We start from the raw sequence: 24,416 nt of genomic DNA, 5'->3' as shown, positions 1-24,416 counted from the left end.
GATAGAACCAGGTCACATACTCATGACTCAGATGACACAGCTTGGAGCCTGTTGAACTTCCAAAGGGGGAACCACGTGGGAAAGTCCCCCATATAATATGAGGGACCAGAAGCTGTGCCATAAAATAAATACATGCCCTGTCTAGGTGATAGGCAGGAGCAGAGAGAAGCACTCTACCTTCTTTCACCCTACTTTTTTCTTCCAAATTTATCTTGAGGCAACTGACAGCAAGTCAACTCAAATTAACTAAAGAATAGAAGTGTGGGTATATCCTTTCTCTGTCAGTGCTCTGTGTCTTCCTATTAATTAAGATGTTCTCTGACTTATTAAAAGCGTGAACATTCAATCTTCCATTTCTTACTCAAAACCCAGCTCAAATTCTACTTATTTCATTAAATCTTCTAAATGCATCTCTCTTCAACTTCCTTTCAAAATTAGCTGGATGCCTATCTTAGTTCTCTTCCATTTAATATTTATATTTCAATTCTTCCTCTGTCCATATTCGTTGAACAAATGTACGGCTGCAGCCATGGGAGTGAGGTATGATATCGCCAGCCCACTCTAGAGGAATCTCATGGTTAGAGTGGGGGATGGGGCAGATTCTTTGAAGAAAGTGGGGATCATGGGGCATAGTCTGGGCTGCCAGGAGCTGGGAAAGTAACAGCCTTTTAGTTTCACAAGCATTATTCCTTTATTCCTCAGTGTACCCCAGTGAGGTAGACATCATTATTCCCATTTTACAGTTGGGGAAACTGAGGTACAGGGTCATTAGGTAGTATATGAAGGTCACTTGGGGATTTAAGAAAGAGGCCCAAGACTTAGCCCATGTCTTTGGACTCTATTGCTGTGTTCCTTTCTTCCACACCCTACTAGACACCATAGGGCACTGCAACCCCTGCCCCTGCCTTTCTCTCCCATCCCCCAGAAGCCCCCACCTGGTCAACCCAGTGAGAGAAGCCACTCCAGCCTCTTCTTCCCACTCCATCTGCTGCAGGGCAGGCTGTGCAGGGCAGTCCTTGCCTGCCAAGAAGGGTTAACAAGGAGTGTTTGTAGCAGCCGCTGTCGCCTAGGAGAGGAGAGGAAAGCAGAGTGAGAGCCAGCCCGGCCAGGCTGGCAGCATGGGGGGTGGGAGGCAGCCAGCTTGACCCACCCAGCCCTGGGGGAGAGAGGAGTGGCCTCACCTCCATCGGTCCAGGAGGTAGCGAATTCTGAGGGGACTGGGCAGTCGGAGGGCGAGGTCCCTGTAGGGCCATAGAGCAGGGAAAGTTCTGGCAGCAACTGCAGAATGTGGGGGGGCGGGGGCCGGGCCTGGCCTGGCAGCTGAAGCCAGAGGCAAGTAGCAGAGCCGGAAGTCCTGGGTTCTTGGAGGGTAGAAGGGAACCCCCAGCCAAGACCCAGCAGGAGGCAAGAGTGAAGACGGCTCCCTGCCTGCTGAGGGTCAAGCATGCCCCAGCCCGGGGGCCGCGGGAGGAAACCTGAGCCCCGGGGGCTTCCGGTGCGCAGCATCCGGCCCTTTAAGTCCAGCGAGCAGTACCTGGAGGCCATGAAGGAGGACCTGGCCGAGTGGCTGCGGGATCTCTACGGGCTGGACATCGACGCAGCCAACTTCCTGCAGGTGCTGGAGACAGGCCTGGTGCTGTGCCAACATGCCAACACTGTCACCGAGGCTGCCCTGGCCTTCCTGGCCGAGGCCCCTGCCTGGGCCCAGAGTTGTCCCATGCCGCAGGTCGGGGTTTCTTGCAACAGGGCTGCCCAGCCGGGCACCTTCCAGGCCCGGGACAACATCTCCAACTTCATTCAGTGGTGTCGCAAGGAGATGGGCATCCAAGGTAAACGCCCTGGCCCTCACCTCAGGGGGGCCCCTCTCGGAGGCCTGGGCTGCATCCGGGGTCAGGAGCCTGGGTTCTCCTTCCAGATCTGACCTGGGCCAGCTCCTCTCTCTTCAAGCTTCAGTTTCCCCTTCCTATAGTCTGTCCTCAATAAATAAATGTGTTGGTTGATTGATTATTGCATTCAACAAACACACATTGAGCCATGCTTTGTGCCGAGCGCCGTGCTGGGCACGAGGACAGAGAGGAGGGAGACCCATGCCCACGACTGGCACGGTCCGGGAGGAGAGAGATGTGCAGATACGTGCATTTTAGAGCCCTGGAGGGAGATGCTGAAGCAATGGTGTCAGTGCTCGGGAGCCAGAGGGAGCAGCCACCTGTGGAAGGGGGAGCTGAGAAAGGCGTCATGGAGGAGGGAGATTTGAACTGCGTCTTGAAAAATAAATAGACGTTTTGGGGGAAGGGAACTGGTGGGGCAAAAGCCCAGCAAAGGCCTCGCGTTTGGATGGCGGGGAGAAGCTGGGGGCCTGTTTCAGGGCGCGGGGCTGGGCTGGGGTGGACAGAGGACAGGGGAGGAGGCAGGTGGGGACATTGAGAGGCCCGGTCATGCCGGGGCTTGTAGGATCAGGGGAGTGACATGTCAGGCTCCCTCATCTCCTTGGCTTCAGACCCACAGAGGGATGAGGCTGGAGGTGGCACCCACCCTGCAGGCCAATGGCCGTGGGAGCGAGGCAGGGGGAGGGGTCAGGCCCGGGCTACTGGCCAGGAGAGGGGCAGAGAGGGGTGGATTTGGAGGGTTAGTGTTTTGTTGAGGGCTGACTGTGCACCAAGCACTGTCTCAGGTGCTTAACCACCAGTAGTTCAAACAACCCTCACAGCATCCCTTTGGAATAGCCTCTATCCCCATTCTTCAGAAAAGGAAACTGAGGCTCAGAGACCTGCTAGTAGGTGGGAAAGCAGGACTTGAATCTGGCAGTCAGGCCCCAGAGCCCCGAGCCTGGGTGTACGTAGGTGCGGGGTTGAGTTGGGGATGCCCAGCGAATCCTGGAGGTGAGAGGTGAGAGGCAGGGGCAGGGCAGGAAGCACAATCAACTCCCATCTGCTCCTGGACCCAACCTGGCAAGCTGAGGGGGGCAGGGGGTGGAATTAACCCTTCTCCAGCCACAGGCCCATGGCCAGGCTCCAAGTCCCTTTGCTTTGCCAGCATCACCTCCACCCCCAGGAACCCCTTCTGAGAGATGGGCCGCCCTGTCTGCACGTGGCGCCTGGACGATGCTGCCCAGACTCCCCCGAGGGGCCGGCTGGACCACCCCCCTGCCCGGCCTTCCCCCGCCCAGGACGGCCCCGGCGCTTTCCCTAGGGCTGCCCAGTCGCCCGTCTCCATGCCCGTAGGTAGCTTCTCCGACCCCACCCGGGAGGTCCCAGGGGGCTTAGGTTGCCTACCTCCCCCACCCACCAGAGGTCCTGATGTTCGAGACCGAGGACCTGGTGCTGCGCAGGAACGTGAGGAACGTGGTGCTGTGCTTGCTGGAGCTGGGCCGCCGCGCCCGGCGCTTCGGCGTGGCCGCGCCCGCCCTGGTGCAGCTGGAGGAGGAGATCGAAGAGGAGCTGCGACAGGAGCTGGCCCCGCCGCCGCCCGGCCCGCGGCCGCCCGCGCCCCCCAGGCGCCGGCCCTGCCACTTCCACAACCTGGACCAGATGGTGAGGGGTTCAGGACACGCCTCGAGCCCTCCCACCACCCCTTTCCGCGCCTCTCTCCTCTCCCCCATCCCACCCCTGCCCCTGAGCCGCCCCCTTCGTGGGCTGCAGTCCTGGCCCTGACACTAATTCACTGCGTGGCTTTGAGTAGATCATGCTCAGCTCTGAGCCTCAAACCCAAGCACAAGTAGTAGTAGCTATGCCACTCGCCACCTTTTTATTATAAACCCAGCATGCTACACATCTCTCCTTTTACCCACACCGTAACCTGTGAAATGGTGTTTTTTGTTTTGTTTTGTTTTGTTTTAGGAGATACCAGGGGTTGCACCTGGGACCCCCTATGTGGGAATCAACATACTCGACCACTTGAGCTACACCAGCTCCCTGGCATGGTTTTTAACCATTGCTGTGCCTTGGTTCAAGCCTTAGAGTCACTGCTTCACAGCTGTGTGCCTTTGGGCAAATTATTTAACCTCTCTGTGGGGCTGACAGCGATACCTACCTTCTAGGACTGCTGTGAAGTTTAGATGAGCCAATTCATAAGAAATGCCGAGAGCAGGGTCTGGCATAGAAGGAGCACTTCAGAAAAAATTAGCTCTTATTGACTGTTTAGTAACTAACATGATGAACCCCATTTTTACACCACTGAGGAAACTGGAGCTCCAGGAGGTCTTTTTTTAAGATTTATTTTTATTTCTCTCCCTCCTCCCCCCCATTGTCTGCTCTCTGTATCCATTCACTCTGTGTTCTTCTGTGTCTGCTTGCATTCTTGTCAGGAATCTGTGTCTCTTTTTGTTGCATCATCTTGCTGTGTCAGTTTTGCGTGTGTGTGGTGCCACTCCTGGTCAGGCCATGATTTTTTCCCGTGGTGCAGCTCTCCTTGCAAGGTGCACTCCTTGCGCATGGGGGTCCCCTACGTGGGGGACAGCTCTGCGTGGCATAGCACTCCTTGTGCGCATTAGCACTGCGCGTGGGTCGGGAGGCCCTGGGTTTGACCTTGGACCTCCCATGTGGTAGGCGGACGCCCTATCAGTTGAGCCACATCTGCTTCTCCAGGAGGTCTCTTAACTTTCCCAAGGCATATGACACAGTAGAAGTAGGATTCCCACCCATGTCTGCCAGATCCCACAGCCCACGTTCTTAACCCTTACACTCCACTGTCTCCTTCAGCAGATCCATGAAGGTCCATGAGGACGCTGGACCACTGGTGACCGCTAAATGTCTTGTTCTCCTTGGGACATTAAAGGCCTTCCCTCCCTCCCCTTTTCAGTGCCTGGCCCTGGCCTCAGCAATCCTGGGGGGGCTCTGGCTTGCTTGCAGGCAGCCCCACTTCGTGCTTGCCCCAGTGTGGGTGGACTTGGGAGCACGGGCAGGGGGAGGGCTGAGCCGGCTGCTGCCGCCCGCAGGTGCAGAGCCTCGTGAGCCATTGCACGTGCCCAGTCCAGTTCTCCATGGTCAAGGTGTCCGAAGGCAAGTACCGCGTGGGGGACTCCAACACCCTCATCTTTATCCGGGTAAGTCCTGGGCTGGCGGGTGGAGAGGCCCACAGGGTCAACAGAATAGGGTTTCTTCCCACAGGACATGGCCTAGGCCTGGGGCAGGGAGAGGAAATCAGCATTTACCCCAAGTTCTTGGACCTGGGGGCCTCTTTGTCTCCCTCAGAGAATTCCAGGAGATTCCTGGGAAAGTTGGGAAGCCTATCTCCTCCTTCCATCAGGACAGCCAGAACCCCTTCTCCCTGGCCCTATTGGCCTCTACCTTAGCGTAATGTAGAGAGTGGCCCCAGGCAGAAGAGGGATATGGAGAATGGTACCCCACTTTTCCAGAGCAAGGGGGCTGAGAACCTCAAGTTTGTTGGTGCCGGCCCAGTCTCGCCAATGCCATCTCCCCCCTTGATGTGCCTGGCTCGGTAGCACGGTGTACCCAGGCGAGGCCAGCAGCTCCTGGGTCACAGGTCCCATGAAGGGGCAGAGCCAGCCACTTGGGGCCTCACCCAGACCCCGAGGCAAGAGCCCTGTGAAGTAGGTAGGGACAAGGGACTCCGAGCACACTTTTCAATGAAGAGACTGAAGCATGGGGAGCTTGTGCGACCTGCCCCGGGGTGCAGCAAGCTGTTCTTTTACACACAGCGCGGAGGCAAAGCTAGAGCAATCAGGGCTCCCCCTCGGACGCCAGCCTGTGCAGGCGCGAACCCTCCACAAAGAAGGAGAGTTCCGGGCCCTGGTCAGGCAGCACCTGTGAGATGCCTTGTCCAGTTGTGGGGCACCTCTCTGTTTGCCAGCTCCTCCTCCAGCCTTGGCAGCAGGTGTCAGCAGTGTCCATCAGGGAGGAGCTGCGAACTCCTCGGGAGCGCAGGTGGCACCTGGGCAGGCCACAGGCAGGCATCTCTGAGCGGCTGCTGGAAGCTCTCCCTCTGCCTCAGCCTTGCCCTCGCCCCTCTCCCCCCACAGATCCTCCGGAACCACGTGATGGTGCGTGTGGGGGGCGGCTGGGACACACTCGGCCATTATCTGGATAAACACGACCCCTGCCGCTGCACGTCCCTATGTGAGTGCCCCCAGGTTCCCCTCCCTGTGGAGCTGGTTGGGGAAGCCCAGCTCTGGGCTGGGAGGCTAGAGCCTGGGCGGGTGATAAGTTTGAGCTCCAAGAAGGAAGCTGCTCTCCAGTAAGATGTGGTGCAACTTCTCCCAGGAGAGGTTGCTCCCAAAGAGAAGGAAAGGTAGGAAATGTGGGCAAGAGGTGTGTGGGAGATGGAGGCAGGAAGGTCTTAGAGAAGGTTCAGGTATGGCACCTTCTCCCAGCCTGAGCGGGAAAGGTGAGCAGTAATGGTGCAGTAGCAATCGTAGACACAGGGTGGCGCCAAACACATGCAGAACCAGCATTTGGTCAGGAAGAGTCTCTGGAACTAAGGTCTGACTCTGGGTCCATCCAGCGTGGCTAGGAGGCTTTAATCTCCACCTGCATCTCACGCCACCCAAAATAAGCGTATAAAGCCATCTTGCAATACCAAGGTGGCTTTAAAGCAAGTCCGCCAGCTGGCCCTCCGACTGGGCGACGTCCCTTGAGCCCCTCCGGCAGGAGGTCCCGCTGTCGTCCTCGTGAGATGCAGGGCATGGGACAGCTGCAGGAGGTATAGTGGCCACATCCGCAGGATATTAACACCGCCCTCCTCTCTCTCGGGGGCTGTGTTGGTAGCGCACAAGCCGAGCAGCCTCCAGAAGCCCCCAGTCCCACCGGCGCAGCATGAAGTGCGGGTGCAGCACGGGCCCGTGATGACCGTCAGCCGCTCCCAGAGTCCGCTGCCCCCCGTGGACTGGCAGACATATACCTCTTCAGGCCGAATGCTGAAGCCCCACGCGTCGTCCTCCCCCAGCCCCCGCAGTGATCGGGGAGCAGGGGTGGGGGCCCTCAGACAGACGGCACCTCCCCTGAGGTATGGGGAAGGGCCAGGACAGGGCCTCTTTCTCCTCTGGAGTCCACATTCTAGAGGCCACCCACCCCAAGATAAAAGGTGTCACAGCAGTGCCCCGTTCTGCCTACCCCAACAAGACCTCAGAAAGGCATCCAGTACCTTTGGGGTCATCTGGTTACTTCATGCCAACTTCCATGCCACCGGTGAGAAGGCTGAGGCCCAGGAAGGGAACAGGACCTACCCAAGGTCATTGTGCCCTTTCATGGTAGAGCACTAAGGGGGGTAGACTAAGATCGCCCCACCCCCAAGAACGGTGGACCCTGGTTGTGGGACCTGCAGTCACCAGGCCCGGGCCAGGCTTCCTTCTATTGTCAAACAGTGAACGTGGGAGAACAGACTTAAATAGCCACAGGCATGAGGGCCTCCTGGGCAGCCACGGAGGGAGAGGGAGCATCTCCTTCACTAAGCTGACGCCTAGGAAGGCCTCTTGGCGTTCTGGTTGGGGAAAGGACAGGGACAGGACTGCGTGACCCCGCGGCCTTTTGAGTCTCCTTTTCTGGCCTCCGGTTCTCCCTTCCAGGTGCCAGGAGAGGTTTCCTACCCCAACTCGGAAGCAACTGCCAGCTGGAGACAGCCCTCCTAGGCCCCGATCCTCATCCACCCAGAGGGGCCGAGACCCCCAGTGCACATCCTCCGGGAGGAGGGAGGACAGATGCCCCCCTCAGCTCTCCAGGGGAAGGACTCCCCCTTCGTGGGTCCATGAGGAGACGGACAGCTGGGGAACCCACACCAGGGCTTCCACGCCCCTGAGACTCCCAGGCCCCGAGGCCACCGCCACGGAGATGCCAACAAGAGGGCCATCTCCCTTGCCTCGGTCCACCAGCCCAGCCAAGCCCCCGCACCTCAGGCAGCTACCCCGCAGCGAGGCCAAGGGTGCTTCCCCCCAGTTCAGGGATCCAGCATCTGTCCGTTCTCCATCTCCTGTTAAAGAACCCACCAAGATCCCCATGCATCAGCCCTCTTCCCATCCCCCAACTCCAGGAAGAAGCTTTCCAGGTAATGTAAGTGGAGGTCCCACAACAGATTTGGGGAGAGGCTCTGTCCCATTAAGGGCCATCACTGGGTCCAGACATGGGGACTGCCCTGCAGAGCGGGAACGGGGGGACCAGAAGCTGGACATCCAGGTTACAGCCAAGGCTGGAGAACCCCAGGGACTGCACCCACAGGAGCGGGAGGGACAGTACACTCCCCTGCCCCTGGGCAGGACCAAGGAGCAAGCCGTCTACAATAGCCTCGAAGAGGAGATTTTGGCCAACATGCAGCTGCTGGAGGTGGGCAGTGCCCATCCCCTGGGCACAGGGTCTGGGGCCATCCCTCGAAGTGGTGTCTATCCCTCCAGTCTGCGTGGGCAATGGCCCAGGCCTGGAGTTCTTTATGACAAAGTCATTCAGGAACTGGCTCAGAGTCCCCCACCGCTCCTTAAAGTGGACCTGGAAGCCTGGAGAGCAGGCCCTACAGGGTCTTCTAAGCTGGCTGCTACCTCAGGCCCAGGAAGCCCAAAAGAGAAGCTGGGCGCCAGAGAGGGTGTGCCAAGGACAAAGGCAAGCCTGAGTGCCAAGGACCCTAGGATTAGGAAGGCCCCACCTCAAGGAGAGCAGGACTGCTCAGCCTCTACCATGTCTGCCAAGCTGGAGGCCCCCACACCTTCATCCTTGAACCTCAATTCTGACAAAGCCAAGGCCTGTCTGGGCAAGGGCAAAAGAACACTCCGGAAGCCCCAGAGGGTCCCGTCCATCTACAAGCTGAAGCTGAGGCCCAGGATCCGGCCCCGGAGGGACCACAGGCCTGAGAAGTGGCCTTCACGCATCCCCAAACCACTGGCCTACCTTCGCCTGGGCCCGGCCAGGGCACCTCCCAGGGGTAAGGTGGCACAGGCAGCGCTGGGCAGCAAGGGAGGGGAGGCATTCCCAGTGGATGGGGAGGAGGAGGGAACGGAGAAGAGTGAGCCAGCTACCCTACTGGAGAGCAACCCCCGGCCTTCTGAGGGCCAGGGCCTCAGCAGCTCAGTCAAGCCCCGCTCGTGCTCGAGGAGGAGTCCTGGGTTTGAGGAGGAGCCTTCTCATCCTTGAGCCTGCGGGCGTGGGCGAGAACGGGTATTGAAAGGATGCCCACGTCTCCATCAGATGCCCAGCTACAGGGATAGAAGGGAAGGCGCCTCCCCTCAAACGGGCTCTTGGTCAGGAGAGGAGACAAATACAGACTCAGTCTATTCCGTGGAGCAAAGGGACAACCCATCAATTCCACTCCAACTCCAGGGTTTGGTTAGGGGTGGTGGAGCCGCCCTGTATCTTTTTGCACACCCCCAGGACAGCCTCCAAACTCCCGTCCCCTGGCTGTGCCCACCAGCTTCCACAAGTCCTGTAAGTTATTAAAAACCAGTGTGTCTGTCTTCAAGCCCCCAACTTGTTGAGTCTCTCCTCCTAGGACAGCAGTGGTGCAGGAAGGTGCAGCTTCAAAGGTTATCACACTGGAAGGGAAGGGCACGGGGGCGGGAGAGGCTTTCTCTCATGACTCAGCCGGAGCCGGCCTTGCCTGACAGCCCATCTCTCCTGGAAGTGGCGGGTGCATCAGAACCGTGGACAAGGACAAGGGCTGCCTCCCCGCGCAAGTCCTGGCAGAGCTGCGGAGCTACTCCTGCCAAGGACTTCAAGCTCTGCTCTCTGACTTGGGGGCTGAGAAGGCTCAACCTCAAGAGGGGTGGTTTCGAGGGTTCCTAATTCATTTACACACATGAAGTTATGCAGGAGAGGCCCGACATCTCAGCTGTGAGTAGAAAGGAGAAATGCGGAGACAGCAGGGACTGAGTCTGGTTACGGAAGTTTTCCAGAGAGTGGCAGGGGGAGCAGGTATGCTTCCCCCAAGCTGGGTATTTTAACTAACTAGAGGGTCTGGGGGTAGGTGGGGAGGAGAGAAGTCTTTGAGCCCCAAACTCTTCCCCTTGGTTTCCTGGTTGCCCTGGGTTTGGGGACACAGGGCCACATCATCACCCTCACCTTCGTCCCTCAGTAGACAACAGGCCCTTTGCCGGCCCCCTCCCCACCCCTCCCACCGTGACGAACAGAGCCAACACCTTGGTACAGAAACGAGGGAAAACGCTCCCTGATTTTTAATCTGACTTCCAATAACAGCGCAATGGGCATCACACACTTCCAGACCCTGTGGTGGGAAACCCTGGGGGAGGGGAGGGGAGGGGAGGACAGACCCAGAATGGGGATGGAGAGATCTGAAATCAAAGACCTGAAGCGGAGAGAGTGTGGCGATACATTCCAAAGGCTCCCTCAGGGGGCAGCCAGAGAGAGGCCTGCCACCCCACCGCCTCAGGTGCCTCAGAGCCGGGGTGACAGGGCAGGTGGGATGCTGCCACCCCCCACCCCACGCCCCTGGTGGGCCAGGGGACAGAGATGCAGGGGCCAAGAGTGGGCAGGCCCTCTTCCTTACCCTCCCAGCCACTCCAAAGTGTGGGGAAGGGGAGCCACCTCCTCTGCTTCAGAGGGAGGCTCAGAGAGGGCAGGTCACTTGCTCAAAGTCATGCAGCACAGCGTGGACTAGACCCAGGAATCCTGGACTGCCCAGGGCCAGGGCGCTGGCCTGAGGGCTGCACTGCCCCTGATGGGTGGCAGGAATGGGAATCAGCTGGCGAAGCAGAAGAGAGAACTGTAGGCTCCCTCCCACGTCGGACGTTGATGACAGATGCCCCACGCAGGCCCCTCCCCACACTCCTCTCCATCACCTCTGGGCTACCTGGCGTCCTGGTCTGGGCCCCTCCGCTATAGCCGTGTTGAGGCTCAGATGTCCTCCCCGCCCCTCTACAGGAGACTGCAATCCTCCCACCAGACCAGGGCTGAGGGCTCAGCCTCAAGGAGAACCTGCGCTGACCAGGGGCAGGGGACACGGACTGCTTCTCCCTCCCGCCAAGTCCCCCAGCAATCCCTCAAGCCGTTCCTCGATCATCATTATTCCTATTATTTCTAAATCCAAACAAAACTGACAGTGATCAGCTCCGGTGACGAGAGGTAGAAACGCGGCCCGGCAGCCGGCGAAAATGGGGTGGAGTGAGTCAAGGCATAGGGCCAATTGGTGTTGGGGCAAAGGGGTCAGATCCCAGACAGGAGGGCAGGCCTGAGGGTCTCCATCCATGGGTGGGCAGGTGGGCCTGTCTCCCCAAAGCACAGGGCCCGCATGTTCTTTTCCTGACTCTGCTTCATCCAAGATTAACCAGGGTGGTCTGAGGTTTGAGGCAGGCAGAGTCTGGGGCATTCGGAATGGGGTTCTGGGGAGACGGAATCTTCACGGGCACCACCTGACACCACCCCTCTCCCCCAGGGCACCACCCCGCCCGCTGCCAGACCCCAGAACCCGACACCCCTCAACCTGACAGACCACCCAAGGCAGGAGGGAACAGAGGACCGGAACCTGGTCTCATGGGAAGAAATCTATCCTTTGGGGGATTCCCTCTCTGCACGCTGTCAAGAAAAAAAGTTGGAACTCAGGAGGTGCTCCGGCTTTGGGAGCAGGGGAGGGCTGGTTGAGGGGCACCCGGCAGGGACGGACCATCGAGTTAAGGCTGGAAGGTAGGTTGTTGTATCTCTGGGGGCTGCTGTGTGGGGAGGTCTCCCCGGGAGGGGGAGTGCTCGGCCTTCTCCCCCTGACTGGCCCGGGACCTCAACCCTCCGACCCCCTGACTGTGGGCCCTGGGCCACCCGCACTCTCTGCCCTGCACCGGCGGTGCTGACGGTCAGACGGCCTGGCCTCTCCAAGAACCTGCCAGGATCTGCGACAAGGGGATGGACGGAATGAGAGCCTTGTGTGCGGAGCTGGGGGGCGGGGAGGGAGACCGGAGGGTGGACAAGACAGCAGTGGACCGACCGACAGACAGACAAGAGGAAGACGTGGGGGCAGACAGAGACACTTTCTGGAGAAGACGGGTGGGGGCCCGGCCACGGCAGCACCTGCTCAACCCCACCCTCCATTTCACCCGCTCAGGCCCTACCCCACCGGGCGTGGCGCCCCTCGGGCCGGGCCCTGCGCTGACCGCAGCCCCGAAGGCGCCGTTCCAGGAAGACAAATGGGGGGAGAAGGGCTGGGCAGTTACGGGGAGGCTCCCTCTCACCCTCCGCCTCTGACGGGGAGGTGCGTGCTGCGGGGAGGTTCAGGCCCGGACCAGCGGAGTTCTATTCCCGCGCCCGCCCCTCAGCCCCGGCGCCCCGGCACCGCCTGGCCCTGCGGTGGGCGGGCGTCACCGGGGCTGCGGCCGCCGCGCCTTTGGGGCGCGCGCGGCGTCACATGACGGCACAGCGGTTGCGGCGCAGCGCGCCCTGGAAGCGCAGGGCGGCGTGCACGTGCTTGCAGCGGGCGCAGCCGACGCTCTTGAGCAGCTCGCTGAAGAGCAGCAGGATGTGCCAGTTGTACTTGGCGGAGCACTCCACGTAGCCGCACTTCCAGGTCTTGCGCACCAGGTGCGACACGTTCCAGCGCGGGATCACGCGTCCGCGCTGCAGGTCCCGCTTGTTGCCCACGATGATGATGGGCGTCTCTGAGGTGCCAATCACCCTGCAGGTTGGGGAGGGAATCTCAGAATTCCGTCAGTGTCACAACCACCGGACTCCCAGAAGGGCGAGTGTGCCGGGTCAACAATAATGCTACTAGATGCTGTTTGAGGAGCAGCTCTAAGCACCTTGAGGGGAGGTACGTCATATTCTTAAATCGGCGCAACCCAGCCAAAAGTTGGATCCTACAGACGAGGAAATTTAGGCTTAAACGTTAACAGGCCTAAAGTCACACAGCTGAGTGGCCCTGTCAGATTTGTTCCAGAGCCCCTGCTCTTAAACGCTGCACTAGCTTACCCCATGGTCAGGGTCCCGAATGTATCAACAGAAATGGGGATAGAAGAATGTCATGAGTGTGGGCATGTGTGTCTGAGTATTATGTGTGGGAATCAGAGGGTGCATATATTTCACCTATGGTCCCCACCCCCCACCCCCACCCTTCCTGGGTGCTGGCTAGCACTGGGGCATCCACAGAGGTGCAATGGACTGTATCCCAGACCCTCACCTTGTCTCCAGGATTTGCTGGCGGATGGTCTTGACGTACTCAAAGCTGTCAAAGCAGCAGATGTCATAGACCAGGATGTAGGCGTGGACGCTCCGGAGTCCCCTGCAGCAGGCATCTGCCCATTCCTGCAACACCCCCCAGCCAGTGTCAGGGTCAGAGCAGCCACGTGAGCTCCCTTCACTCCCACCCACTGACAGTGCTCTCACCTGCCAAAGCACCTCAAGCACACCTCCCTTCCACCCCCATCCCCAGGTGGCCAGGCCCAGGACAGAACAGAAGAGCTCAGTTCTGAAGCTTCCCCACCCCCAAGCCAGGACAGGGCAGATCACACTGTCTAACCTCCAAGGCCACTGCACTGTCCTGTGCACACCGGGAACTGAGATCTCCCTGGTCGCATTTTGTCCCTTCATCCATCCATTTCTCTAGTCCTTTGTTCAACAAGTACATTTATTAAATGCCTCTGAGAGCCCAACCCTGAGCTAGGTGTTGGACCTGTTGAAATGCTCTCTATTTTCCAAGGCTCAGCTAAAATGCCATCTTCTCCAAGAAGCCTTCCTAATTTCCCACACTTTCTGCAAGCCAGCCCTTCATCTTCTGAGTTCTAAAAGCCCTTTGATATACCTTGATTAGAGCAGTTTCCCTCTCGTTTCTCAGGTCTCCTGTGAGCTCCTGGGAGGGTCAGGACCAGTCCGTCCTCATTTTTATATGTCCCTTCTCTCCCCATAGATGTCCAGCACAGTCCTGGCTCTTATCAGCTGCTCCTCAATAGAATCTTGGGGCTGGCCTACTGCTAATACCGAGGTGGATGAGCTCTCCATGGTCCTGAACGTCACAATCTGGCCAAGATCAATGCAACTCCTACCTCTAGGAGCTGCATTGCTAACTGATGTGGTTTGTTCTGTTTAGCCTTCACACTCCACTCTGCTCTGAGGGTTGAGAAGGAGGAGATCCAGTAGAAAAAAGACTGAGACTGGACACATACTGGGAAGAGATGTAGAGCAGGGTCTCAGGACAGCTCCAGGGGGATGGAGCTACCTGAAGGCTTGAGGCAACTTCTCAAGGAGGGACTGCAGCTCAAAATGAATAGTCCCCTGGAAAGTCTGACTGCACTAAAAAATAAGATTCCTTAAGAGATTAATTAGCTAATTAACTTGCCAGCAAATGCAACTGCAAGAGCAATTCAGGCATGGGGGTCCCTGAAGTTGGGGGAGACAGTCTTCTCTTCCAAAAGTCCAGGAAAAAAGGCTAGGAGGAGGTGAAGACATGTCTCCTGTCCCGGCTTATGAGTTGAGTTGGGGCAGGGATCAGACATGAAGTAGTACTACAGCTGGTTCTCCACCTCAGAGAAGGATTAAAAAGGAAAGGACTCTGGATGCAGCGGTGGGTAAAGTCTGACTCCAGAAATGCACTTCCCAACTCAGAGGTTTATAAGATACTGCAGTGACTTTCCCCAGGGAGATGATGTGGCATCTTTTCTTTGTGCTGAGATTTTAATTTCTGGTTCTGAGGGAGGATGCTAAGGACAAATCTAAAACTATAAGAAACTAGACTGGCTTCTCAGGCCAGGGAAGGCTGCACTCTGCTGAAAACAGTTACCTTTTGGAGCTCGGGACCTGCATTTGTATGTGGTCCCTCCCTCAACCCACTCAAGGAGTGGAGATCAGCGGGAAGTGAGAGGGACTGGGAAATAAGCGTAGAGAAGCTCCCAGCTCTTAAGTTAAGTTAAGTTCTCTGTTGGGGAGAGGGAGCAGCTGCCAGCCTATAGGGGTGACAGTCCCACTTCTCCCCCAACATGCCACCTCGAGGGGTCTTCAGGCTGTCTCCTACCTACTCCTCTCTGGAGGCTCCCAAAAGGGAGAGTAGGAAGGCTCTTGATTGGTGGCTGTCCTTTCACTCCTTGATTGAAAGTGGGAGGCAAGAAAGCTCAACTTCCTAGCTTACCATATGCAGGGTTCCCAATGGTAAAAGACCATCGTGGTGTTGCATCAAGAAAGAAAAGGAGCAATGAAGATTAAGTCCAGTTCCATGGACATAAGGGAAGAGGGAGACCCAGCCACCTGGGTCTCACCCATGCATTTGCTGGTGACTCTTTTGGTAGGTCTTTGGTAGGCAGCCTAACCTCAGCCTTCCTTCTCTGATAGAGGACTGGGGAAGGATTGACTGAGGCTCAGACCCAGGAAATGACAAGCTCCTGGGCTGGATCTCATCATGTATTAGGGAAGAGTGTAATTTTAATTTTATTTTACAACTATGGCCATCAGGATTCTTGGGTTTTACATTTGATCTCTGGGGCTCCCAGGGCACCCTCTTGGTACTTCTTTGCTCACAGTCCTTTTTCTTTGCCCAGGGGTGAAGTCTTGGACATCAGGAGAGTCCAAAAACTCAGGGTTGATCAAGAAGAAAAAGACCAGAAATCCAACAGAAAAATGGGCAAAGGATATTAATGGTTCTTAGAAATAGAAACACAAAAGCCCTTATGCATACAGAAAGATATTCAACTTCACTTGTAATCAGAGATGCAAATAAAAATCTCACTGCTGAGAATATAGTATCTAATCTATCAGATTGGCAAAATCCAAAAGTTTGACAGCTCACTCTGCTGGCGAGGCTGTAGGGAAGCAGGCCCACACATGGCTCGCTCTCAGGAGCTCAAAATGTACAACTTTCAAGAGAGGAACCCGCCAATACCTTCCAGACTCCAGTCGCATTTGCCTTTTGACCCAGCAATGCTACTTCTAGGAATCTATGCCACATATACACCTACCTATGTACAAAATGACTTATTTGCAAGGTTTTCCATTCATTGTGATATTGTTTGAAATGGAAAAAGACTGGAAACAACCCACTTGTCCAACAAGAGGAGACTCCATAGTATTCAATGGAATTCAAAGGAATGAGGACGATCTCTAGCTACTGACATGGAAAGATCTCCAAGTTATAATGTTAAGGAAAAAGGAAAAGGTGCAGAAAAGTATGTATTTTCTATATAAGAGGGGGGAATAAGAATACATTTTGCTATTTGTTGAAAGAAACACTGGAAGTATAAAGAAGAAACAAATGAGAATGGTTAATTACAAAGAGTGTGGCAGGGGTGGGACCAAGATTTTACTGGGTAAAACTTTTCATGGGGTTTGGACTTTTAAATTGTGTCTTACCCTAAGTCCAAAATTAAATGAAGTTTAAAAATACATATACAACTAAATGTGAAAAAAAGGAAACAAAACTCAGTATGCACGCTTGGAGCAAGATCTGAGTGTCCAGGATACCACCCAAGTCTGCTTTAGAGGAGACCCAGAAGGCCCCTCTAGTTCTTCTAGGCTGAGCCTCCCTCTTCCCTCCCCGCCCCGCTGCTCCGACTAGCTCACTCTCACCGCTCAATGCATGGGCCAGGCTTTTTTGTCTTTGAAGCTGACAGTGGGTCCCTGGATGGGTGAGACACACTTCTCTGGCAGGTTGGGCCAAGGCTCTTCTGCTGGTTTAGGTGAGACAGAGTGGCGAGACTGTTGGATTTGCTCATTTTAACTAGCCAATGCTCGACCCCTGCCTTCTGAGTCTCCACCACTATGCCTATCCCAGATAAATCTCTGCACACTCTGGTCATGGGCTTCCTTCGGTAAGCAAACATGTCTCAGGGCCCCACTCCTCCCTGCAATCCTGCCTACACTCAAGCTAGAGGTAGAGGGAGGGAGGGAGCATTCTAAGCACCTGATTTGAAGCCCGCAGGCAGGGTATCAACAGGCAGGTCCTGAGGTCAGAGCATCCCCTAAGAGAAAAGGCCCTTGGGCAAGAGAGCTGACTGGCAGAACACACCGTTCCCAGCTCCCGCCTTTGCTTCTGCTGTCTCTTCAACAGACAATGTGGAGTGAGCCTCCGAGGCCACGCTAGGCAGAGCCCAGAATAACAGGGATCCAGTGGTCCCTGCCCTTCTCTCCACTGCCCCTTCCCTGCCTAAATCCTACACAGTGGAGACGTGACTTCTTTCCAGAGCCTTCTATAAACCCCACCCCACCCCAACACAATCCCTGTGTGGGTTAGATATTCCTGCATCTCCTCCAACCATGGCCCTAATCACACTATATAATATCACACCATATAATAATTATTTAATAATTGCCTGTTTGTCTTTTCTCACCAGTCTGAGAGTTCCTCGAAAACAAATTCCACATTTGTTTTGTTCCCTATTATATCCTAGTGCCTGCCACAGGACCTGGTACACAGTAAATATTCATCAAATATTTGTTGAATAAACCAGCAAACAAATGAATTAACTCCCGGATGGCTTTCAGCAGAGGGGTCCAATGCGGAGTTCTCCAAGCCCCAAGAGCGCTGGAGTCCAGCCTACCTCCCCACCCTTGGCAGCCCGGGTCCCGACGGCTCCTCCTACCTGCAGTGTGTTGACAGGGAAGGCGCTGATTGGTGGGAAGTCGAGGATCTGGAGGTCGTGCACATGGCCGTTCATGACGACAGCAGGCAGGTAGAGGCGGCGGGCGGTGGTGGGCACGCAGACCTCGCTGAACTCGTTGTACAAGAACTGGCGCACGATGGCACTCTTGCCCACACCTCGCGCCCCCAGCACGGCCACCCGGTAGGTGGAGACCATGCCTCCCGCGCCACTCCGCCGCCTCGTCCTCGCCGCTGCCTGGGGCTCCCCCGGGCTGCATATTCTAGGGGCTGGGGGCTCAGCCACCGTCAGGACCAACCATTGCTGCCCCTGCTTCCTCTGGGCCCTCTGCGGCCTCCACCTGGACTGTGGGGACAAGAGGTGGGCTTAGTGGGCCAGCTTGTCTCTGGACACATCCTGCCCTTGCCCACTTGGGGGACTCTGCTGAAGCCGCCACTGCTCCTTGGAATGCCTTCCCTCGCCCACAACTGTCTCGGCTATCCAAAACATCTCCATCCTTCCTTTCCCATTTTTCCTGCCATCTCACTGGGGGGCTCCATCATTTATGGCTTGTACTATGGCCTGACTTTTGAGCAGATCTGACTTTCCAATCATGGCAGGCTGCAGAGTGGAAAGAACACTGAAATTTGGGTTCCCACCCAGCCTGGGATAAGACGCCACACTCCTGAGTCTCAATTTCCTCATCCTGCAAGGTAAGACCAGTCAAGTGGGTCTCAGTGGAGGCTCTACTGGCATTTTGTGGAGAGACAATTCTTTATTGTACAGGACTGCTTCCTTGGTTCCCAGGAAGCAACTACCTACAGCCGCCCTCAGTTACCATGATAACAAAAATGCACCACTGGACTAGATGACAGCTTTGGTTCTGGAGCGTAACACTGGGTCAGCATGCCCACGTGGCTACCCCTGGTCAATACCATACCCCTGAGCAGCAGGTATTATTATTCCACTTTCAAGAGAGGGCTCCAAGGGAGTAAGAAATGTGCCCCAAAGCTCACGGCTGGGAATGGCAGCTACTCCTTTCTACAATGGCAGAGTCCTGTCAACTTTTTTAAGTTAGCGATTCTAGTTGGTGTGTGATACAAGGGTTGTGTTTCATCTCTGACATCTCTGGCCTCCCCTGGGGCCTGCATAGGGCCTGACACACAGCAGCTGCCCAGGAAAGGACTGCCACAGATTGGACTTTGGTATGGACTCATTCGCTCCTTGCTTGCTCTGTTTCATTGACTTTGGTGCTTGAGTGTAAACCCCAGTTTTGATGGTTCCTAGCTGAGGGTCAGTGGGCAAATCACTTAACCAATCTGAACCTTGTTCTGCACATGTGTAAAATGGGGTCAGTAGACCTTGCTTCTGAAATCATATCTAGCCAGTGCCTTCTCCTGTTGGGATATGACCAGGGAGACTGGTACATGCCCAAGACCCCCAACTGGGGACCATTCCCAGAGGGTGACACCGATGTCTGCTAAATGGGTCCAGGGCAGGTGGATTTGCTAGATTCCACCAGAACCTATGTTTTTCAGCATGTGTGCATGTTTTCTCTGTGGATGCATGTTCTTTCCAAATATGCACAATTCAAATGTCTACAGGTCTATTTTGGTTCTGAGGACCTAATCCCCAGGATTCAGAGGGAGACCAACCAGATTTGACTCCTAGCTCAGCCACTCACCCAAAGCATGAACCTGGACAAGAAATTTCACAGGGTATTGTGAGGCCGTGCATGTAAAGCCGGTGCCTAACACAGAGTAGGTGTTCAATGAATAGTGGCTATTGTTACATACAGGAGTCCTTCATTCACTCACACAGGATTTTCCATGATCTCAATGGGACTGCTTAGCAATCCTGGGAGGAAAATACTGGGAAGAGTAACCATCCACTGTTGCATGGGCTTGCATATATGCAGTGTGTGGGTGTGTAATTCTTCTCCCCATTTCATTGAGACTGGGGGAAGTGAAGACCACAAAGCCAGTTGAATAGTCAACCAAGTCCAGGACCCTGAACTCCTTCCTGCCCTATGTGCTGTCCTTTTCCCAACAGGTGTTTATACACTTATGTGGGTTCCCAACTAGGGGGAAGCACCCGTCCCTTCTCCCTATACACACCTCCAGGCCCTTGTGCCCCACAGACGTCCCTGGACAAGGCCTGCTTGGCAGAGAGCCTCGGTGTTAATTACATAACCAGCACAGGCGGTTGGGGAGGGGGAAGTCCTACAGGAGGAAGAGAGGGCGAGGAAGCAGGAAGAGTCCCTGGCCTCCTTTTGGGTGTGGCAACTTAGAGGTTTCTAGGATGCACCCCACCTGCAGATTCTCCTGGCTACCACACAACCAGCCCTTTCTGGGAAGCAGCTGGGGAATAAAAGCAGGGCACAGCTGGAGTCAGGGAAGGGGTGCAAGGGAGAGTTCCTAGTACTCCCAAGACCTAGGCATGGCTCCGTCTGTGCCTTAGAGGTGGCTGGCACCCCCTCCTTCTTCCCAGGCAGGGACCTGGCCTCTAAGAGTTTATTAATAATCCAACCCCTTGTAGGGTGCAGGTTAAAGAGGGCCTGTCGGGAGAGGGCCCTAGCCCCCTAAGCACTCCCTCCCCAAGGCCTGTGCACTGCAGTGAGTCTGCAGACAGCTCCGGTCAAGAGCCTGGGACACACACAGCGGCCAAAGCCTGGTTCCCGTGCCGTTCCTCGGCCTGGACACCTGGGGTCCCCGCCCCAGACTGAGGGCCCAGGCGGTGCCGGCCCTAGGCCGGGTCACACGTTCGCCCGCTGTTGGTCCCCACCACGTTCGTGTGGGGGTGGGTGGGGGGGCGTCGGAGGATGCTGGGCTCCCATAACCTGATTGGTAGAGTTTGGGGGGATGCAGGAGCCCAGCGCGCTCTCCGCCTCCAGCACCTTGCAGGCACCCCTCACCCCCAGCTCTCACGTGGCCGCCCCGCGCAGCTCCCGCGTCAGCGTGCCGGCCCCCTCCTCCCTGCCGGCCTGGCCTCCCCCCGGCCCCCGCCGCAGTGACCCCCGCCCGCCCTCGGGCCGGCCCGCCCCCGCCCCTGCCCCGGCCGCGTCCCCCCCTCCCGCCGCTTACCCGGGGCCGTCTTCGCTGTTCCCGGCCCCGGCCGGCCGGCAGGCGGGGCTGCGCTCCCCCCGGGCTCCGGCGCTGCCCCCCGGCTCCCCGGCCCGGGGGGAGGGAGGGCGGGGTGCCCCCGGCTGCCCAGTCGGGGCGGGCTGCGGGGCGGGCGCGGGGGCAGGTGCGGGCCGCCGAGGGGGCAGGAGACCTCCAGCCCCGGCTCTCCCTCCGGAGCGCGCCGCCCGCTCGAGCGGGGACGCGGGAGGGCAGAGGGGGAGGGGGGCGGGCTGGCGTTCCGCTGGGTCCCTGAGCCTGACACGTTCTCTTGGGCAATCTTTGACGAATGATTTTAAATCCTTGTTTCAACCTTCACCCTCCTCCTCTCTCCGCGATATTTTTAAACTCTAACCCGGAGAGGTGGACCGAAGGGACCCCTGCTCTTTTGCTTCTTTCATACCCCTGCCTTCACCAACCCGCGCCCCCCAGCCCCACACCCCAGGTTCCCTCCCCAGGTCTCTCTTATGACTCTTCCCAGTCCAGTCAGTTTCTGGACCTGCGCCCACTGTGTACCCTGAACGGTATGCTAGAGACATCTAGGCTGTTTCTCCTCCAGTCCCTGTGGGTCTGGACAACGGGTGGTCACTCACTGCCATAGTGAAGGACACACCAGTCTAGCTCAAAGCTAGACTGCATGCTTTCCACTCCCCTAAAACCATTGCTGGCCTTTCCTCTCTAGACCGGCAGATACTAGCCTTTTGCCAGGGTTGAGGACAAAGTCACCCATTTATTTATTCTAAAACAATCATCAACAATAGCTAACCATTATTGAGCTCATACTGTGTGCCAGGCAACTTGCTTTGCTGCATCCTCTCATTAAATCCTCACAATTCTGAGGTATATTGTTTTCCCCATTTTACAGATGAGATAGCTGAGGCTGAGAGGGGCTGAGTAATTTGTCTTACTTAAATGCAAAATCAGAATACAAAGCTGAAGAGTCACTTAGCAGGGCAGCCACAGATAAGCTTGGCATGGTGCTTACAGTACAATGGGGAGACCAAGACATGTGCAAAGCCAAGGTTCTAGGGGAGGACAGAGGGAGCTGCCTGACCAGTCAGAGGGGCAGGCTTCAGAGGAGGCAACTCTCAGGGGGACCTTGAAAGAAGAGAATTTGGGATGGTTGGGAGGAGAGGGGACTTTGTGAGAGAAGAGAGGTTGTAGCAAAAGAATTTGGGAGCAATTATCGAAACAGGCGTGAGAGGCAAGTTCAGGAACTAGACAGGAGCTCAGGAGGCTAGAAGCTTGTTGAGGAGCAGTCACAAACCCCTGGATGGCCATCATGAGTGTGGCTCTAACCGGCTGGCTGATGGGAAGCCACTACAGGGTTTTGAAGTAGGGCAGCAACCTGGTCAGAGGTACATTTGAGGGGAAGCTCTGAGAATCTCGATTCTTAACCTGACCCTTGGGAACCAGCAGCCTCCACATTACTTGTGACTTTGTATTACTTGTGGGCACACCCACATAGAACACAGTTTTCCTTCTCCCTTAGGGCGCTGCATTTTGGACACCTTTCCAACTGCACACACCCCACTCCCCCTTCCTTTCTTGTCCAGGCAGAATAGCATAGTGGGTTGAGCCTGGGCTTCAAAATCAGAAAGATCTGGATTTAAATCCCGGCCCTACTACTTGCTAGGTGACTGAAGGCAAGTAACTTGAACACTCTGATTCTCTTAACTACCTTATTTGCAAAATGGTGGTGTGATTAGTTGCCCCCATGGCTGTTTTCAGGGTATAAATGAGCTAAGGTGTGTAAAGTCCTTAAGATGTGTAAAGCCCTAAAGGGCAGAGCTGGCACATCGTAATTTTCAATGTATGCAGGCTTTTTCTTGCCTCTTTTTAGAGACACATAGTCATGCTAGGAGAAATTGACCATCACCTTGGGAAAGCTTTTCCATTTACTCTAGATGGGTTCAGGGGGCTGGGGGGCTGGAGTAAGGGGAGAAAGGGCAGGGCAGGCAGCAGCCAGAAGCAAGTGCAGGACTGAGAAGGATATGGCCTCCACCTTGAGCCACTTTGGTGGGGAGCCATCACACTTTTCTGGCCCTGTGGAATCACAGCAGGGTCACTGAGATCCTCCTAACCTGTTTAAGTCATCTAGGGCACCATCTACCCCATTGTATCTGAAAATCTTTACTCTTTAAACTACCTGAGGATCCCAGGCCATGAACCTCCACTCTGGTCTCAAGGTGGACTGCAAATAAAAAATCATACTCACACTCCTACTCATACAGCCAGGCTATACTCAATTTAGCTACATTAGGGGAACACAAAGCCTTAAGTTAATTATGGGGCTGCACAGTGGCCTTCAGTGGCAGGAAATTTAAAGCATTGTTTTTGTGTATTAAAAAAAATACAGCCATAGTCTAACATAAGATGCAAAATTTAAGATTCGGTTATTTGCTGAGAGTCACTTTGGGCTAAGAATTTATACCTCTAGGGTCCTGTTCACTCTCCTCCACTACTAGAATTTATTTGCTAAGAGTTCAAGAGGCCCATTCTTGGATCTGACCTTGACCCTCATGTGGCTTTGGTTCAGCTGAAGACGACTCATGGCTGAGATGGAAGTTCATTCTTCAGAGAAGCAGATGTCCGAGTTACATTTGGCTCCCCAATGAAAGGTCGTTTTTTTGTTTGCTTTTAGGAGGTACTCGAGATCAAACCCCGGACCTTGTACATGGGAAGCAGGCACTCAACCACCTGAGCTACATCCGTTCTCCCGAGAGGCTAGATTTGAAGCTCATCTCCGAGCACCCACACAGTGGAAGAAGAGAGCAAGCGGAGCTCTCTCTACCACAGAATATTAGGGCCCTGCCTAAAGCAGGAAGAATCCCAAGGATAACAGTCCTTTCTCAAAACGATGCTCCTGGAAATGAAGTCCTTCAAAGTCCCTTCTCCACCTAAGAATCTGGGACCAACAAACCCCCAAATTAGTTTTCCCTGTGTTGGCAGCATCAAGAATGGCAAAGCAGAAGCTAAATGAGAAACTATGATGGCAAGTTTAGAGCCAACTCGGAAACTTTTCAAGAAACATCCTGTTGCTAATAACATGTCTGGGGGCTGGTTGGGATTCTAGGATTAGTGTTCAGGAGATAGAAATGGGTAACAACGGGGGAGGTGTGATTATTCCCAAGTGCCATACCAGGTATTAAAATAAACAGCTCTTGCCTCCTGGAGCTGGGGGTGGCAAGGAAATGAAATCTGGGTCCAAGCAGAATCAGAAAAAGCAACAATGCATGAGGTGGGAGTAAGAAAGGACCAAAGCTGGGAGTCCTTAGCTGTTTTCTGGCTTCAGAAACAACATACCTGAGATCTAAGTATTTTCTAGTTGCCATTCTGGGGACAGAGGATAGTGCAATCTCAAGTGAAAGTCTGGGGCCAGCGTGCCCCTGGCTTTTGGAGACTGAACATACAGGAATCCTGGGGTCCTAGGAAGGTTGTGTATGGCTGTGGGCACAGACTTGGCCTCATACTGTGTAGGAGGGGAGGGCCTATTACAGACCCTTCTGTAGAAGGAGGAGGAAGGTGCAATCTAATTGTAAGGACACAGATATGGAGTCACAAGACTTGACTCTGCCTCATCTCGCTTAAAATATAGGGATAATTATTAAATTCATGGGATGGGCAAGGAAATAAGTAGATTCAATGCGCATGGAAGCGCTTTACCGTTTTTAAACTGCCACAAGAACATCAGTATTACTGTAGAAGAGGAAGTAGGCAAACAGATGGGAAGTCTCTCTCTAGCAGTGATCCTCAACACTGGCTGCACATTAGAAACCCTAGCCTGGATAGCTGAACAGAACCATTAAGTTTTTTTAAACTCTCCAGGAGTTATTAATGTGCACCTGGTTTGGGAGCATCTGCCC

General features: G+C 55.5%; 2 protein-coding genes and 1 long non-coding RNA gene across 4 annotated transcripts; 2 read left to right on the top strand and 1 right to left on the bottom strand.

Moving 5' to 3' along the window:
• The first annotated feature begins 1,094 nt into the window (after positions 1-1,094).
• GAS2L2 (growth arrest specific 2 like 2) lies at positions 1,095-9,832 on the top strand. Its single transcript, XM_004449425.3, is given in 7 exon segments — positions 1,095-1,829; positions 3,289-3,530; positions 4,934-5,041; positions 5,978-6,074; positions 6,723-6,960; positions 7,520-8,985; positions 8,988-9,832. Coding segments are annotated over 7 exon segments (2,595 nt in total). The 5' UTR covers positions 1,095-1,444; the 3' UTR covers positions 9,047-9,832.
• Positions 9,833-10,074: 242 nt separating this feature from the next.
• On the bottom strand, positions 10,075-17,657 carry RASL10B (RAS like family 10 member B). The gene is made up of 3 exons (XM_004449424.4): positions 17,435-17,657; positions 13,051-13,175; positions 10,075-12,549 (listed from the first exon to the last, which is right to left on the bottom strand). The coding sequence occupies exons 1-3, from the start codon at positions 17,648-17,650 to the stop codon at positions 12,279-12,281; spliced, it is 612 nt and encodes a 203-aa protein (XP_004449481.1). The 5' UTR covers positions 17,651-17,657; the 3' UTR covers positions 10,075-12,278.
• Positions 12,528-23,853, top strand: LOC131274849 (uncharacterized). 2 transcript variants are annotated; one of them, XR_009182171.1, is made up of 5 exons: positions 12,528-12,684; positions 13,777-13,941; positions 15,398-16,021; positions 17,243-18,144; positions 23,195-23,853. It is a non-coding gene; the product is annotated as an uncharacterized lncRNA (long non-coding RNA). The 2 variants fall into 2 exon arrangements; XR_009182172.1 differs by having other exon boundaries at positions 13,777-14,430.
• The last annotated feature ends 563 nt before the right edge of the window (positions 23,854-24,416 follow it).

Source organism: Dasypus novemcinctus, chromosome 21 (genome assembly GCF_030445035.2).
Source record: "Dasypus novemcinctus isolate mDasNov1 chromosome 21, mDasNov1.1.hap2, whole genome shotgun sequence".
NCBI classification, from domain to species: domain Eukaryota; kingdom Metazoa; phylum Chordata; class Mammalia; order Cingulata; family Dasypodidae; genus Dasypus; species Dasypus novemcinctus.
This window is presented reverse-complemented; position numbering and strand designations above follow the sequence as displayed.

Bases quoted from the DNA above. Each gene is read 5' to 3' on its own strand.
- RASL10B (XM_004449424.4), bottom strand. From the start codon at position 17,650: ATGGTCTCCACCTACCGGGTGGCCGTGCTGGGGGCGCGAGGTGTGGGC. The intron at 13,176-17,434 runs GTAGGAGGAGCC...GGGGTGTTGCAG, and splicing joins TCCCTGTCAACACACTGCAG to GAATGGGCAGATGCCTGCTG. The intron at 12,550-13,050 runs GTGAGGGTCTGG...CCCAACCTGCAG, and splicing joins CAGCAAATCCTGGAGACAAG to GGTGATTGGCACCTCAGAGA.